General features: G+C 35.0%; 1 protein-coding gene across 7 annotated transcripts in view; it reads right to left on the bottom strand.

Moving 5' to 3' along the window:
• The window catches only part of SLC4A10 (solute carrier family 4 member 10), a 295,709-nt gene that overhangs the window by 90,021 nt on the left and 189,219 nt on the right, over nt 1–16,469 (bottom strand). For 5 of the 7 annotated variants that reach the window (XM_030325195.1, XM_030325192.1, XM_030325194.1 and 2 more), the window contains exons 8-10: nt 15,648–15,737; nt 10,551–10,708; nt 7,371–7,458 (exon numbers count right to left, since the gene is read on the bottom strand). In XM_030325195.1, the coding sequence (XP_030181055.1) occupies nt 7,371–7,458; nt 10,551–10,708; nt 15,648–15,737 (336 nt within the window). The remainder of the gene's footprint in view (nt 1–7,370; nt 7,459–10,550; nt 10,709–15,647; nt 15,738–16,469) is intronic. The other 2 variants (XM_030325198.1, XM_030325199.1) reach the window with 1 other exon arrangement.

Here is a 16,469-nt window from a genome sequence, read left to right as displayed (position 1 = left end):
TCAATCTAAACTGCTGAAGAAGAGATTATGATTATTTTCAAAGGCTTTTGCTTTACTTTCCAACCAAGAACTTTTCACAGATGATCATTGGTATGATAAACATATAGTCTTGTTTTAGGATAATTTGAAGACACCAAAAACATATTAATGGTTTAGTTGTATTTTGGGAAAGATATTTTTTCTAAATATTGACAACACTGATTTCCTACCATAAGCCACTGAGTTTATAGCTCAGAATATCTCTCCTCTTCTACAGAGTTTTATATGATCATGAGACCCAATCTAAACATTTAAGAGTTGCAAATGTTCTTAATCCCAACAAGAGTTTAACTACTTTACTGTTTCCCTGCTAGTAGCAACTCTCTTGAAATCTTTCTTGATTTGACCTCTTAATTAAAAAAATTGTTTCGGGGCGCCTGGGTGGCTCAATCGGTTGGGCCTCCGACTTCGGTTCAGGTCGTGATCTCACGGTTTGTGGGTTCAAGCCCCGCATTGGGCTCTGTGCTGACAGCTTGGAGCCTCGAGCCTGCTTTGAATTCTGTGTCTCTCTCTCTGCCCTTCCCCCACTCACAGTCTGTCTCTCTCTCCTTCAAAAATAAATAAACATTGGGGTGCCTGGGTGGCTCAGTGGGCTGAGCCTCCAACTTCGGCTCAGGTCATGATCTCGCGGTTGACAAGTTTGAGCCCCGCATGGGGCTCTGTACTGACAGCTCAGAGCCTGGGGCCTGCCATGGATTCTGTGTCTCCCTCTCTCTCTGCCCCTCCCCCACTCATGCTCTGTCTCCCTTTGTCTCAAAAATAAATATAAACATTAAAAAAAATAAATATTTAAAAAAAATTTTTAATTGCTTCAAAGGATCACATGATCTTATACCTGCTTTAGATATATGAATGTCCAAATTCATTCAGGGCAGCTGATTTCCTATTGTCTTCAAACTCCTCAGATACCACAATTTGTTTGATTTTAAATTAAAAACATTCTTTATTATTGATTTCCTATCACCAATTTCCCCAATAGCTTTATTTTAAAGGGCTCTTCTCCCTTCTCTTTGTTTAGCTAACCTAACATTCTGATTTCAATATACATTTGACTTTTAAGAGAAGCCTTCCCTGATCCCCTCTCAAACAAGATTAGACATCCTGTTAATACGTTCCTAACACCTTGTCCTTTTTCTTGATAGCTTTCACTGTAATTATAATTATTGTAATTCATTGTTAATTATATAATTAGTTGTTTAATGCTTATTTTTCCTGCTAACACATGAGCTCTGAACATTCATTTAATATTTATCAAACTATTTATATGCTAAGGATACATCAGTGAATAAAACCAACAAAAATCCATCCCCTCATGGAGCTTACATTCTAGTGAGAGGGTAGAGATGGAAAATAAACAATATAAGGAGTGTATATATTTTGTTGGAGGGTGGAAAGTCCAATACAGAAAAATGAGGTAGGAAAAGAGAATAAGGGTATGACTGGGGGGGTGCTATAATTTTAAATAGGGTGATTAAGGAAGACCTTAGTGAGACATTTCAGCAAAAACCAAGGTATTGGAAGCAAGAGCTCTCCAGGCAGAGGGTATAGCCAGTGCAAAGATTCTTGGGTGAAAGCATGCATGTCATATTTGAGAAGTAGCTAGGTGGCCAAATGCTGGGAAGGAATGAGCTAGAGGGAGAGCAGCAGGAAAGGTCAAAAGGACAGAAAGTCATCCTGGGATTTTTTAGATCTTCATAAGAATTTTCACTTTTACTCTGAATGAGATAAGAAGCTATTAGAGGGCCTTGAGCAGAAGCCTAGCTCCTGCTGTTGTCTCGAGAACAGAAGGAAGTAGGCAAGGGCAGAGAGAGCAGAAGTTCTATTGCGATGGTAGAATAATAGTGGCATGGGCCAGGTGATGAGGGTAAGAACCAGGTGATAGCAGTTCAGAAAGTCAGAAGTAGTAGGATTCTGCACATATTGTGAAAGTAGAGGCAGGCAGATTTACAGATAGATCGGACTTGAGTGTGAAAGAGGAGTCAAGGATGACTTCAGGGTGTTCCATGAGGCCAGTGCCCAAAGCTTTCATTTCTACCACTTTATCTCCAATATGTAGTAGGCAATAAATATATATTCTTCACAATAATAACATGAAATATTTACAATTATTGTCATTCCCAGTTTGAAGATGAGGAAACTGAGGCAGAGAGAGTGGAAGTTAACTTGCTCAAGACCACACAATGAGGAAGTACCCTTTCCTTCTTTCTTTCTTCTTTCCTTTTTTCCTCCCCCCGCCGACCTCTCTTCCTCTCTGTTTCTTTCTCTTCTTTTAAAATATAGGAGAGTCTAGACCATCTTTATAAGGAGATAGAAATGATAGAGTAGGGAAGGAGAAACTGATAATGTAGGAACCATAATTAAGGAGCAAGTTTCAATGCAGTGGAAGGGAAGAAGGAAGGATACAGAAAAGGAAGCTGAAAAAAAGCAGCAGTGAATTAGGAAGAAACCTCAATAAATATGTTTGTTTCATTCAAGCCTGCTTTTAATATTTTTGGACCTTCATTCTTCTATGTTTTTCTTAGAATAAGTTTATCAGCTCCTTGATAAATCCTGTTGGGATTTTGATTGAAATTGCATTGATTTCTCTCTCACCACCACTGCTTGCCCAAATTGTTGCAATGCCTCTCAAGTGGTCTCTCTGCTTTTTCCCTTGCTCCTCCACAAGATAAATCATGTCATTTCTTTTCTCAAAGTCTTTCATTTGCTTCCTAACTCCAAGTCCCTACAGAGACTGGCCTGTTGCCTCTTTGACCTCATTGCCTACTGCACTCTCCCTTTCTCCCTCCTGCCCAGCCATGTTGTCCTCTTTGCTGTTCCTCAGATATTCCTGGCAAGCTCCTGTCTCAAAGCATTTTCCCTCATTTATTCTTTTGTTTGGAAAGTATTCCCTCAGATATCTGAATAGCTTGCTCCTTCTCTTTTAGGTTCCTGATTTTTTTTTTTTAATTTTTTTTTCAACGTTTATTTATTTTTTGGGACAGAGAGAGACAGAGCATGAACGGGGGAGGGGCAGAGAGAGAGGGAGACACAGAATCGGAAACAGGCTCCAGGCTCCGAGCCATCAGCCCAGAGCCTGACGCGGGGCTCGAACTCACGGACCGCGAGATCGTGACCTGGCTGAAGTCGGACGCTTAACCGACTGCGCCACCCAGGCGCCCCTAGGTTCCTGATTTTAACTTGCAACTGTCTCCATTCCATTCCTATCTTCCTTCCCTGCTTTGGCGGTTTCCTCCAAAGCACTTATCACCACATATCATACATTTTACTTTTATGTATTAGTCTGTCTTTTCACTAGACTATTAGCTCAATGAAAGAAAAGGCTTTTGTCTCTTTTGTTCACTCATATATCCCCATCAACTGCAAAAGTGCCTGATAAATAGTTCACATTCAATAAATATTTATTGAACGAATTAATAAAGAACAAAGCGAAGAAGGAATTCGACCTAATAGAGACCAAGACTCATTATAGTAAGAATACTATAATTAAAATAGTGATGGCGCAGAGATGGATGGGGGTTTTTTTGAAAAGCACTTATTACCCACCATTGAGTAAATGATGGACTAACCAATAAATGGTACTAAGCCAAGTGATTATATAAAAATGAAATTGGATCTTTACCCATCTCCCATGCAAAAAGCAATTCTAGGTATATTAAAAACTTGTATATGAGAGATAAAGTAAAAAACTCATTGTACATAAAAGAATGTATTTAAGCAATAGTTTCTATTTCAAAATTCAGTTTCAAAACAAAGCACACAATTTTAGTTGTTCTTCATGAAAAAAAAGGAAAGAACAGGTATTCAACAATGTCAAATGCCAATAGGAGATCAAGTGACACTGAGTACAGAACATGGAATAATACATCTGGTAAATAAGGACCTTACTGAAAGTAGTTTTAGCACAGTGGTGCCAACAAAATTCAGACTGTAACACATTGAGATGAATGAAGCTAAGATATCGAGAACTAGGTGAACACTACTCCTACAAAGCTGTTGAGATTCAGATTCAGTCAACAGTTCTTCAATGGTAGATGCTATATGAAGCAGTAGGTATTTCATTTTCAGGATGGAGGAAACCTGGACATGTATTTGATATGTATTTCTTAAATAGCTACTGTATTTGGGCATGTTCTCTGATTGAACAGAAAAGTCAGTACTGACTCAAAATCTGGGTAACAGAGAAAACTGTTGGCTCAAAAGCCAAGAACAAGAAAAAGAAAAATGATATCACTCTCAGGAAATTTTTTGTTTTTGTCTTTCCTTTTGTTTTCATAAGCGTTATTTCATTATTTATGTTAACATATATTGATTTTATTTCATAAACATTATTTCAGTATGTTAATATATATTGATTTTATTATTATTTTTAAATGAATTTCATAAATACAGATTTTTAAATATTCTCAGTTTTAAGTTCTATTATGATAAATATTGGCATGCTAGTTATATAAACAAAAAGTCTTTGGTGTGCTTAATAATGGTTAAGAACAGAAAGGGGTTAATACAATGGTCGTAGTGCCAATAAGCAAAATCATATGATTTATCTCTAGCAATGCTTAACGAAAGGAACAAAATAGATTACTCAATTGATTCAAGATCAGGTATTGCTAAGAGGACTAGCACATTCAGTCATTAACTCATTTAAAAAAAAATTATTAAACCCTGACTGAAGACCAGATGCCAGGCTAGCTAAGTCTAAAGATACAAAAGGAAAAGACAGACTATGTATGTACAAGAAGTTTCCAGTATGGAGAGGAGAAAAACAAACAGAGCTCAGGCAACAAAAAGTTTTTTTGAGCACCTGACAAAACCAGGGCACAAAAATGAATAATAAGAGGTAACAGCTGTCACAGAATTTACAGTTTGATACTGTAATCCGATTCATCAGTTCCTTAACTAAACTTTATGAATCAAACTAAATTTTGTTCTTAATGAGTGTAATTATTCATTGCCTTCAAAGCAATTAGATAAGCAGAACAACTTGTCTACCTGTGTTTTGAACAACAAAAAAAAAGTGCTTTCTCTTTTAAAAGAGAAAACATTTAAATATTTCTTGATATTCAATTAATGCACTATTATAATTAACATGCCCTTTATCGTTAATCGCCCTCGTCTTCTATAGTAACTTTCTGGCTGAGTTTCTGCTTCTCTATCCCACTGGTGAGAGTTACAAATTACTCTAAAACTAAGCTCTAAACTTTCAAATCTAAGGGATTTATGTTTGAGCCCTCATTAGATGGCCAATGCTTGTTCTCAAATTGGGTAGTTCTCTTTAATCAGGGAAATAGATGGAAATCCTTTCTTTCTCTGCTATCACTCTCACCCTAAAATTTAAAAAACATGGATGTTTCTCTGTTGTTCCACACCCAGTGGATTAGTTTTAAAAAACTTTGGAATTGAAATCTTTCTGTTGAGAAAGTCTTGACGCCTAATTGGGGAAAGAAGAATTAGGAAGAGAGATATGTTGAGTATATATGTACCTCCCATGACCCAACGTGTCCCTCTTATCGTATAACCTATCCCATGCCCCAGAAACAGCTTAATGTAATGTCCTAATGTCTTAAGATGTGGAAACATAACACAAAATACATGTGCATAAAAGTGACAGTACTTAAATTGTGGACTACAAATCACAGTGGCATATATTTTGCAATGCTGTAAAAATTGTAAAATATTAATCATTATGGAACCACTTAAAGCAAAGATACTGTGTCTTCTCATGAGAGTTCTACTAGAGCAAGTGGGTGGTCCTCCTGAAGCCCTTTTTTTTAACTCCCCTGTCTTCTCTCAGATGTCCTCAATAAAATGACATTCACTGTAGTGGACCGAGCAGTGTCCTCTCAAAACATAAATCCACCTGAACCTCAGAATGTGACCTTATTTGGAATAAGGGTCTTTGCAGATATAATGGAGGTAAAGATCTCAGGATAAAATCATCCTAAATTAGAGTGAGCCCTAAATTCAATGACAGGTGTTCTTGTAAGAGACAGAAAAGAAGAAAACACAAGGCACAGGGGAGAAGGCCACATGAAGATGGAGGTGAAGACTGGAATTTTGCCACCACAGGCAAGAAATGCCAGGAGCCACCAGAAGCTGGAGAGACAAGGAAACATTCTCCCCTAGAGCCTTCAGAGAGAATGTGGTCCTACTGACACCTTGAGTTCACACTTCTAGCTCCCCAAAATGTGAGAAAATAAATTATTCTTGTCTTAATCACCTAGTTTGTGATAATTTTTATGGCAGCCATAGAAAACTAATACACTCGTTGATTCTCAAACTGATGAAAAATATGTTTTTCTTCTGGTTTTTGGTTTCCTATGTGTAAATATCAATAACAAATCCATACAAAACCATAAAACATAATTTGGACAGATATAATAGAATTTATATCAAACCCTAAAGTTCAAAATTTCAGATTTCATAAACCTAAGGAAAAGTTATGTAACAATACTAACTTGTTTTCTTTTTCAAATTTTCAATCCAAAGCCATGTATTTCAATAAATACCTTAAATTCTTTAGATGAGATTCTAGAAAACGTATAGCCTGTTTATTATTTACTACTAAATTTTGAATGTATGACCCTTCTGTGGTCTTTTGTACTTGCTCTTCTTTAACAATAAAAAACAATAAAAAATAGATTTCCACAAGGTGCTGGGGATACAAGAAACCAGTTATATGTTAGCACTTATGTTCTTATTTTCATGATCACACATTTTTGAGACATATACCTCTTTGAGAAGCTGCTAAAAACTTTTTTCCAGTCCCAAAAAAAGTACATACAAATTTTTTACCAGAAAAATTTGTGTGCTGTATCATAAAGATCACAGCCCCCTTGAAATCCATCTGTAGCTCCTCTAATGGTTCAAAGACTCTCAGGTTAAGAACATTCAGGCAAAACTGTAAAGAGAGTTGATAGATGTTGCATAGCTTTTGGTGTCATATACACTATTCAGATACACTGTCATTGTTTTCTCTTGAGGTCCTAAAATTATTTTGCCCAAAATAATTACAAGATTTGTAATGATATTAACAATGGCACTCACTTTAGCAGGACATACACTATAAGGGAATATTAATAAATATCTTCTAAATGTCACTAAATAAAGAATTTTCTCTAGAGTATGAGGTTTTAAAGCATTATAGTCATGTGTGTGAATTTATTACCCCTTTCAAACAAATTTTTTCAAAGGAAATTTTATACTGGAAACATAGAAGAAGGGGGATTTAATAGAGAGAAATCTGATTCACAACAAATAGTCATGAATACAGGAACTCCAAAAGTTAAGTGTACCTAATGGGGAAAATGTTCCCAATGAACTTGAATAAATACCTCATCTGTCATTAGGGTTGCAATTGATCTGCCAATCTCATGGTACTGTTGACCCTTTCCCAGGGGTCCCAGAAGAATGAACAAAAATCTGTAATTAAGAAGAAAAAAAAACAAAAAGTTTCAAGGTAGAAATATAAAAAATTACTTTAATAATTACAGAATCACTCAGCTTAAAGGACTTATTTAAGATGGGGGATTTGATGTAAAATACTTACATATTTTTTCACAGTTTATTATTGTTTGGAAACATTTTAAGATGATTTCCACTTATGCTTAAGATCCCTAAGCAATGGGAATCCATGGTTATTTTGATCTCAGTATTTTCCCATATAGTTACCCTTAGAGTCTACATGATAGTGAGAATCTTAAGGATTGTATAATCCTTAGAGGAGGAAGGGGAGAAAACTAAAATATGATTAAGCTTTTCTGAATTATAAGGAAGAGAACTCACTAATATTCAAATTGTAGCATCGGGTAAAGAGGAAAAAGGTAACGTAATAGTATAAACAAAGAAAGAACATGGTCAAAAAAATAGCAGTTATATATGCAATTTACATTAAATAAAAAAAAATTGTCAGGAATCAAAAGATAAATTAGGCAGAAGAAACAGGGAGTTAATGATCTATTAATTCCAATTATGGAGGAATATAAATACTAGCTACATTGTGATATTCCATCTAAATTACACTGAAAGTCTAGCAAACTCATCGTCACAACTGGAGCTTTTGAAGAAATCTATACACGCTCTAGTTTTGGAGGACTCTGGCAATTGTCTCTGAAAAAGGTCAATGCTGCAGAGAAATTGAGAAAATTTTAAAATGCCCTATATTCTGCAATATAATTCAGTGGTATTAATTTGCTAAATGGTTTATGTTCTTACGTGTGAAGACTAAATAGCTTTATAAGGTATACCAAATCAGATACTATACTCCTACCTTTCATTTAACTATAAACTTTAAAGATTGTACATGTTTTTACACGAAGCATATATTGCACAGTCTTAGAGAGTCTGACATCGATTTTTTTGTGTTAGTTTTACCTGAACCCAAGTCAATTTCTACTATACAGAAATGTCTACTACACATTTAAAAGAGGACCAGCTTACTGTGGTGGCAGGTGCTTTATCAACTATAATACTTTTAAGAAATTTTATAACCTATGTACATCTTGCTGTTTTTCAGGTTTCCACTTCATGGGCTATTTATAAAGTCCTAAAAAATTATTTTCTGACATTTTTACTATGTGTGCTATTATATTCATGGTGTGCCCTTTGTCCTCCGAAGAAAGAATAATTAGGAACCTTGAACAGCTTTCTTTATTCTACTTGTCTAACTAATCTTCTTCCATTTTTCACCTTTCCAAACTAAATAGTCTAGTCTTTTTAATCTCTCCCTTACACAGTGGCTCTACTGTGCCCCTAATTTTTCCTCCATTGTTCTCTACACATATTTTGCTATGTCAGTATGAAATGAGGTCACCTAAACCTTGACAGTTTTCAAAGTGAGGGTATGTAACCCCATTAAGGCTTTTCTCTACTCCTGGGAATTTTTCTTTTCTCTCCTTTGAAATACAGGAACTATCATTGTCATAAATAGCCATCATTGACGCAGAATTTCATCAGACACCTCCCTAAATGGTGGAACAAGAATTCACTGCTTGGAGGACTGAAAAGGAATTTTAAACTACTAAAATAATACCTCTACAATTAGTAAGTCTGATATCTGACACCTGAAGTCCAAATTCCCAGAAACTCTGAATAGGTTGCAAGTTGTATATAGAAAAAATGCGGTCTAATCAGAGAGTCAGATGCCACGTTAATATGCTCAAGTTTTCTTCCCTCTTTTTAATAAAATTTGGCATGTATCAGAAGTCTTGGGAACCCTCCCACAGGATGAACGGACACTTCTTCCTACAACCTGAATGGTAACCAGGTTCCTGCCTCAAATCTGTTCCTGTCACAGATTCAGGGATGGGGTCACCAGATCCCACTTCCCTTTGCTGAGCTCTTATGAAATGAGGCCTCTCCTGGCTAAACTAGTCCACATTTTTGGAATATTTTATCCACAAGCAAAGCACAGAGTGATATAATATGCTATGTTGTTAGTTAAGGCCAAAGATCCATGGAGGAAACGTATTTTACAAACCAAGAACCTGAACTTTTCATCATTTTTAAATTGGCTAAGGCATTCAGTGTTTGGAAGTGGAAGGATACTAAAGCATCTGGAACAGTTGCATCAATCAGAGGGCACCAATCATGGGGGAAAGGAGCCCTCCTTAAGTATGTTTTGCTATATGAATGCAGATGGAGTAAATAGCTGTCTGTATACAGGAATCACATTTAATGGGAGGGAAAGGGAAGAAAACAAGGTCCACTGAATGAATCGCTAGGAACCTAACATGCTGAAGTTAATGTTCTTTTCTTTTTTCCACAGTTTTGCCCATGGACATATATCTTATTTATAAAATAGAGATAAACTATAAACAATGTAATTCAGTTCGTATTATCCTTAAGTTGTTAGTTTCTATGTATAGTTGAATGAAAAATATGTTTAGGTAATCAAATTAAATTTGCACTTTTGATTTGACTTCAACAACAGTACCATGATGCTACTACCAATAATTCTTCAGATTCTGCATGGGAAACACATATATGCCTGGGATGGAAATACACACTACATTAGATAGAGCAAGGCCTCTCTTAATGATGGCACTTGCATGTATTTGGAAGGCATACTAATTCAAGCATAAGCTATGAAACTTTTACCTTTCTGAGTCTGACCACACTCATATACAGGATCCTCTCTTTAGCCCACAATCAATTTTTAGCCACATTGCAATCCTTGAGGACAGCCCAACACTTTACCCTTTTTATCAACATTATAAGAAAGGATTTGTATGGTGATATTGACCAGGGTATTCAGAGATGAGGAGCATGCCTAACAGAAAACATCAGAGTGTGAGAGAAAGGAGGAAAGAACAGAATAATTTTTAAAGTATTTTTCTCCTCTTCCACAAACAAGAAGGAACAATTTTCTGCATTTCACATTCATTTCTAGAAGAACTTTCAGAGGAAATTATACTTATTTACTCTTTGTTTTCTTGTTTTAGTTTTGGACAATTTCTTTTACCAAAAAAAAAATGGTTTCAGAAAAATGCAAAAGATGCTCTTATACTTTTTACCTGGTTGGAATTGGGACTTCAGCCAGGCCTTGAAGCAATACAGCAGGAGACAACCTCACAAACGCAACCACAGTTCGATCCAAGAATTCCAATTCCCCAACTAAGATGTTTGAAGCTTCAGCACCTGGAGGAATCTTTTTCATAAAATGCAGATCAACCTGAGAGCATCACAAAGTAAAATAAGATAAACCAAAATTTGCTAAGTCATATCCCAGCACAGTGCTTCACAAGTGGTAACCCAACAATAAACATAGGTGAAATAAATATAACTTATATAAATAATATGTAAATCAAGTTTTAACATAGTTAAACATCTCATTTGCCCTTTAAAAATAATAACTTTCTTCCTGTGTGTTTTTCGAAGTTCTCATATAGAAGGTGAATACTCTAGTTTCTCTATTCAATGTTTTTAAAAGAAGCTTCTTCAGCATGAGCAATCTTGAAATTTTCAGGGAGAAAAGCATATGTGCTCAATTAGATGAATATATTTTAATCATCATTTAATTAGTATTTGCCAATAGGCTTAAATATTTTTATATTACATTATCTTAATTTTGTGACAAAATATTTCAACTAATACTCAAAATATGCCTATTTCAAAAGAAATATAATCATGTTTCTCTTTACAGTATAAATTATGATTTTAGTCTATCTTTCTTCTAGTTTTTCTATATCCTTCACATTCTATACTTGGCCTGACCACTCTTCAATTTTCATTTCTCATCAGACATTAGAATTTAAATATAGCAAAGTAAAGAAAACAATAAATGTATTAACATTTGACGTTGCTGAACGGGCAGAGTTGAATTTCTGATATGAGATGTCTGTGGTTGAAATGAATGAATACAAAACAAAAGCGATCATTTACAAGAAAAAATGCTTAAAAGGCGAAGTCTGAAAAATGATTGTAAAACACTCTCAAAAGTAAATATCAATTTTTAATGGTCAGGGCCTCAGTGAAAACTAAGCAATGGCTTTAAAGTCAATTTCACAAGGCCTATTTCTTGTTTCTAATTCATTTGAGTTGCTTTTTATAGATACCTTTTTGTAGGGAGAGTAAGAGTATATCTGCTATAGTAACTGGTTTATGCTCTCATGTGAATGAAATGGGGGCCCAAGATCAAAGTCGGAATAGGTGCGAAGAGAGAAAAGAGCTTCAGTAAATATAGGTGAGGCTTGGATTTTTTTCTTTTGCAAATTTAATGATTTGAAAAGATTTTTTCTGAGAAGTTTACAATGAAAAAAATTAAAACTTTTGGATGAGGACCTTAGGAAGTCCACCGCCAGACTGTAGTGACTACATTTAATATGTTGCTTTCAGAAATCAAGACCTCAGCATAGCTATTTGGAAGGATTATAACTACTTAATTTTTCTGTAAGATACGAGTGTCATAAAACATAAATCCTATTATGTGACGTATACATTTTATCACAAGGATTAAACATAAAAATAATCTTCAGTACTCCACTAAAAATAGTAAACAGAACCAATGTTCTATTTTAAAGAAAAAGAAAAATGATTTAACAAACCAAAACTGCCTATAAAAAATTATGACAAGTATTATAAATTGCAAAATTTTCAAACTACAAATATACTTCCAAATATAAATCTGTAAACTCATAAAACATATACATTGGGATATCATATGCTAAATATTTTCCTTTTATAGAATCCTTAATTTATAGATACAAAGTATTTATTTACCTTAATACTGGAAGGTTAAATTTCATGGGAATTTTTATCATATTTTTGTATTTATTTTTCTAGCTAGAAGAAATGCACACTTTGAAATGCTTTAAATTGGTAATGCTTTACAATTTTATGATAATGCATACATTTTCAAGAAGGGAATAAAAGATACACTATTAGCCCTGTGAGAAAAACATAGTATATTTTCATCTTCATAAGTCTTTTAGAGCCTAACAAACAACAAAGTTTTTTTCTCCCAATGGAAATAACAATTATACAATGTTAATACACTGGAACAAAATTTAAACTAAGAAAAAAGCTCTTTAAGAAAATCTACAAATGATAAATAGGAATTATATTGGTAATAGCCATCATAATTTTACTGAGAAATTTAAATTCCACCCAAAACTTTCTATAAGTTTATTTATTGTTTGGCAAATGTCATAGGCTTCACTATTGAAGTCTGTGCCTCAGACTGGTGACAATCATACAAATAAATGCCTTAAGATGAAATTTAATTAATTAAGGAGTACATAGTGTGCTAAGAATAGTCAAATTTACAAAAGGAAATATACGGTCCTAACATTTGAATTATTTTTGTATTACATAATACCTAATATATCTTGATTTATGTCTGTTGTTTAGAAAAAACATTAAAATACACAGAATTTGAGGTTTAGCAAATTTATCTTTTGCTTTGAAATGTAATAACTTATAGTTTATCTGGAGTAGCCATTATATTATACTCATTACATTCTATTATTCTTGGAGTAGTCATATATTTGGGGGTAAGAGATTATATAACACATCATCTAATTATATTATTGCATTATACAATTACATATTATATTGTTCCTGGATTAGCCCTATATTTTTGTATTTGTGCTAATATACTGTTCATAAGAACCTTATCTGACAATCAAACCTTTTAATATAACAATTGTCTCCAAGACAATCCTCAAGTGGACTCAAACACTTGGAATGAGCATAAAGAAACCCTGGGATTTTCTTGTTCTCTGAACAGGACCTTGAAGAAATCAAGCTATACTCATGAATATGGATGTACACTCAGGCTTCTGGGCTCTCCAGACCTTTATGCTGAGAAGGGAAAGATGCTTTATGCTGGGCATTTTGTACTTAAGCCGTGGGTGAGAAACAGGTATATCTCTAGGGAACAAGGTTAGACAGAAGATCATGGTGAAACAAGAAGTGTCTGGACAAGCCACATGCTGAGACGGGAAGGAAATGCTGATGGGACTTCAGGGAGAAAGCTTAAGTCTTAAGGCCATTATAGAAAGCACAAGAAAATTAATAGGGATTCTCTGGGGGAGAAATGGTGTTGTGACACTAAACAGCCAGTGATCTTGAGCAGCTCTCTTACTCTCTCTGGGATTCAGCTTTCTCACTTTCTAAATGAGAAGATTTCCAAGGTTTTCTACTGTTCAGGGATTTAATAATCCAACTCACTGTAGTACGTTTCACATACTAAAGACAGATGCAGAGGAAAGTTCTCTCTACGTAGAAAATAATATGAAGTCCTCTTTGGATCTTTTGAAATAAAAGAAACATTACCAACATCTGAGAAACACTAAAATAGTCATCTCCATGTCAGTTTAAAATACAAAGAGATATGGAGTGTTTTCACACATCTGCTTTTTAAAAGCATTATGGGAAGCAAAAACCTGATAACTCAGATTATGTTCAAAAACATTCCTTAAGTTAATGAATTTAGTGAGCTTATCCATTGGAAGGGTTAAAAATATGTAGATTGAGGGCACTTGAATGGCTTAGTTGGTTAAGCATCTGACTTCGGCTCAGGTCATGATCTTGCAGTTCATGAGTTCGAGCCCCGTGTCAGGCTCTGTGCTGACAGCTCAGAGCCTGGAGCCTGCTTCTGATTCTGTGTCTCCCTCTCTCTCTGGCCCTCCCCTGCTCACGCTCTCTTTCTCTCTCAAAAATAAACATTAAAAAAAATTTTTTTTAATGTAGATGGAATATACCAAAGATATAGGATCAAGTCACATGTCCTTAACATCTCAAAATTCTAATGGGTTTTGGAATCTAAACATTAAAGCTTAAATATTTACATAGACACAGTAACCTGGAGACTAGCCGAGCTTTGAGCAAATTCACTATCAAAGTGAAGTCATTAGAGCTAAAAATAACAACAAACAAAACAAAAAAAAAACAAAAAAAAACTTTACCTCATGTACCTATAAAATCTTCCATAATGATGGATCACATGTGATTTTCCCCAACCCTATTACTCTGCCCTCCCAGTTTATAAGGTAAAAAGTATTACTTGGAAAAAAGTTCCAGAACTAAAGGCTTAAATTCTATTAAATCTCATAGGATTTATTCAACAAATACATCTCAAGCACTGTTCAAGGCATGAGACATCCAGAGAAGACCAAAATATATTATATTCTGGTCTATTATTTATTTTTGATACTACTATTTCCACTAATATTAACAACAACTACAGCAGCCACATTTTACTGAACATCTACTATATGCTCAGCACTCTGCCAGGCTCTGTGTATATATTCTCATTTAATCTTTACAACAAAATTATAAATAGGTATTGTTATTCTTATTTTACAAATAAGGAAGCTGAAGTTCAGAGAACTTCTCCAAGATCAGATCGCTTATAAACGCTGGAGTTAGAATTCATGAACTGATTCTCTTCCTCAAAAGCCACGTTCTTTCCAGTGCCCCATGATATGCACGAAACACTGAGGAATATAGATGGTTGGCACTGAGTAGAGGGCTATAAAAATTTCACTTGCCTGTTAAAAGATGAAATGGACCAGCGATTGGAAATGTAATAAGGAAGAAAAGGGTTAAAGGAAAGAATGTATATCTTTTCTCTCTTCTGTAGTTCTAATTGTTTTGGGGGACCTGAACATAAGACTACTGTCTCCAACGGGCAGTATTCATTTGCTTTCAAATGTGATAAAGCATTGGTGAAGGCTGCAAAGATAGGTCAGAGAACTAAAAGCAAAATGATATGGAGATATAAAATTCAGTGTCAAGGGGTTATATCCTTTAAACAAGTTAAAAGGTAGTTTATTTGAAAGGATGTGATTTATTATCCTTGTTTTTGAGAATGTTAAATATGCCCTTGTTATACTGTTAGTGCCTGCATAAATAGGTAAGCAACTTTTTATGTCACTGCTTTTAAGATATTGTTTCAAATGAAGAATTTCAGAAATTAAATATATGGCAGTTTCTGACAATTTTGTTCCAACTTGCAGATGAATGAAGATGTGATGCTTTAAAAAGATGTGTTTTTTGGAGCGGCAAATGGAATACATTTGAACTGGCTTAATATTTGAATCACATGCCTCCATACGGTGAAATGAGCTTTGAACCACTGGAGAAACATAGCCCGAGTGTGCCCTCACCTCTCTCTCTTGCTGGTGTGGAGGTCCTTTTTCATGCCTTTGTTTCATCCCACAGGGACTAGTATGCCCCTTTTGTTGGCCTCCCAGTCCCTGCACGCATAATTAACAGACTTAAGCTGGTACACCATGCTCCCACGGAGACTTCGCCAGGCACCAGAGGGAGAACATGCACATGACTAGACCTAGGCCACTTGGGCATTGGCAGAGGCATTCTGAAACAGCAACAAGGAGCTGATGGCCATTAATCTTCAGAAGCTTGATGCAGGCAACTTCCTCTGCTCTGCCTCCCTTTCCCACCTCCTCCCACTGTTAAAGTGACTGCCAGTGCTAAGCATTTTAGGGGGAAAAGAATTCACTCTGGGTTAGGACTGTTTCAGCCACTCAGATAAAGAGGATTATTGACTCTCTAGTTTTCGTTAACAGGGAAACTCCTCTTTCCTGTTCAAGCATTAGTTTGCCATACCCTACAATAGCACATATACAATGTCAAGAATTTGCTGACCAAAATCACATGTATTCTATTTTCTTAGAATACGTTCAGGTAAATGATTTCATTTGAATTGTCTCTACTTAGATGTATCCCCCAACAGAGGCAGTTTTTATCATGTTTTTATTCAAAATTCTGTTGCCTTATTATATTCTAGTGTTTCCCTACACTAATGCCTTGCTATATTACCATGATGAATCTTCATATGATTTGTTTTTCCACGGAGGAAAAATGATTTTGAAAAAGAATAACCAGCAAAACTCTTCATCAATAAATTTCTGTGATATTGTCTGTGAAGTCATCTTTCTTTCTACAGGAGATACATTATACCAAGT

Source organism: Lynx canadensis, chromosome C1 (genome assembly GCF_007474595.2).
Source record: "Lynx canadensis isolate LIC74 chromosome C1, mLynCan4.pri.v2, whole genome shotgun sequence".
NCBI classification, from domain to species: domain Eukaryota; kingdom Metazoa; phylum Chordata; class Mammalia; order Carnivora; family Felidae; genus Lynx; species Lynx canadensis.
The sequence above is the reverse complement of the archived record's forward strand: the minus strand, read 5'-3'. Positions and strand labels throughout refer to the sequence as shown.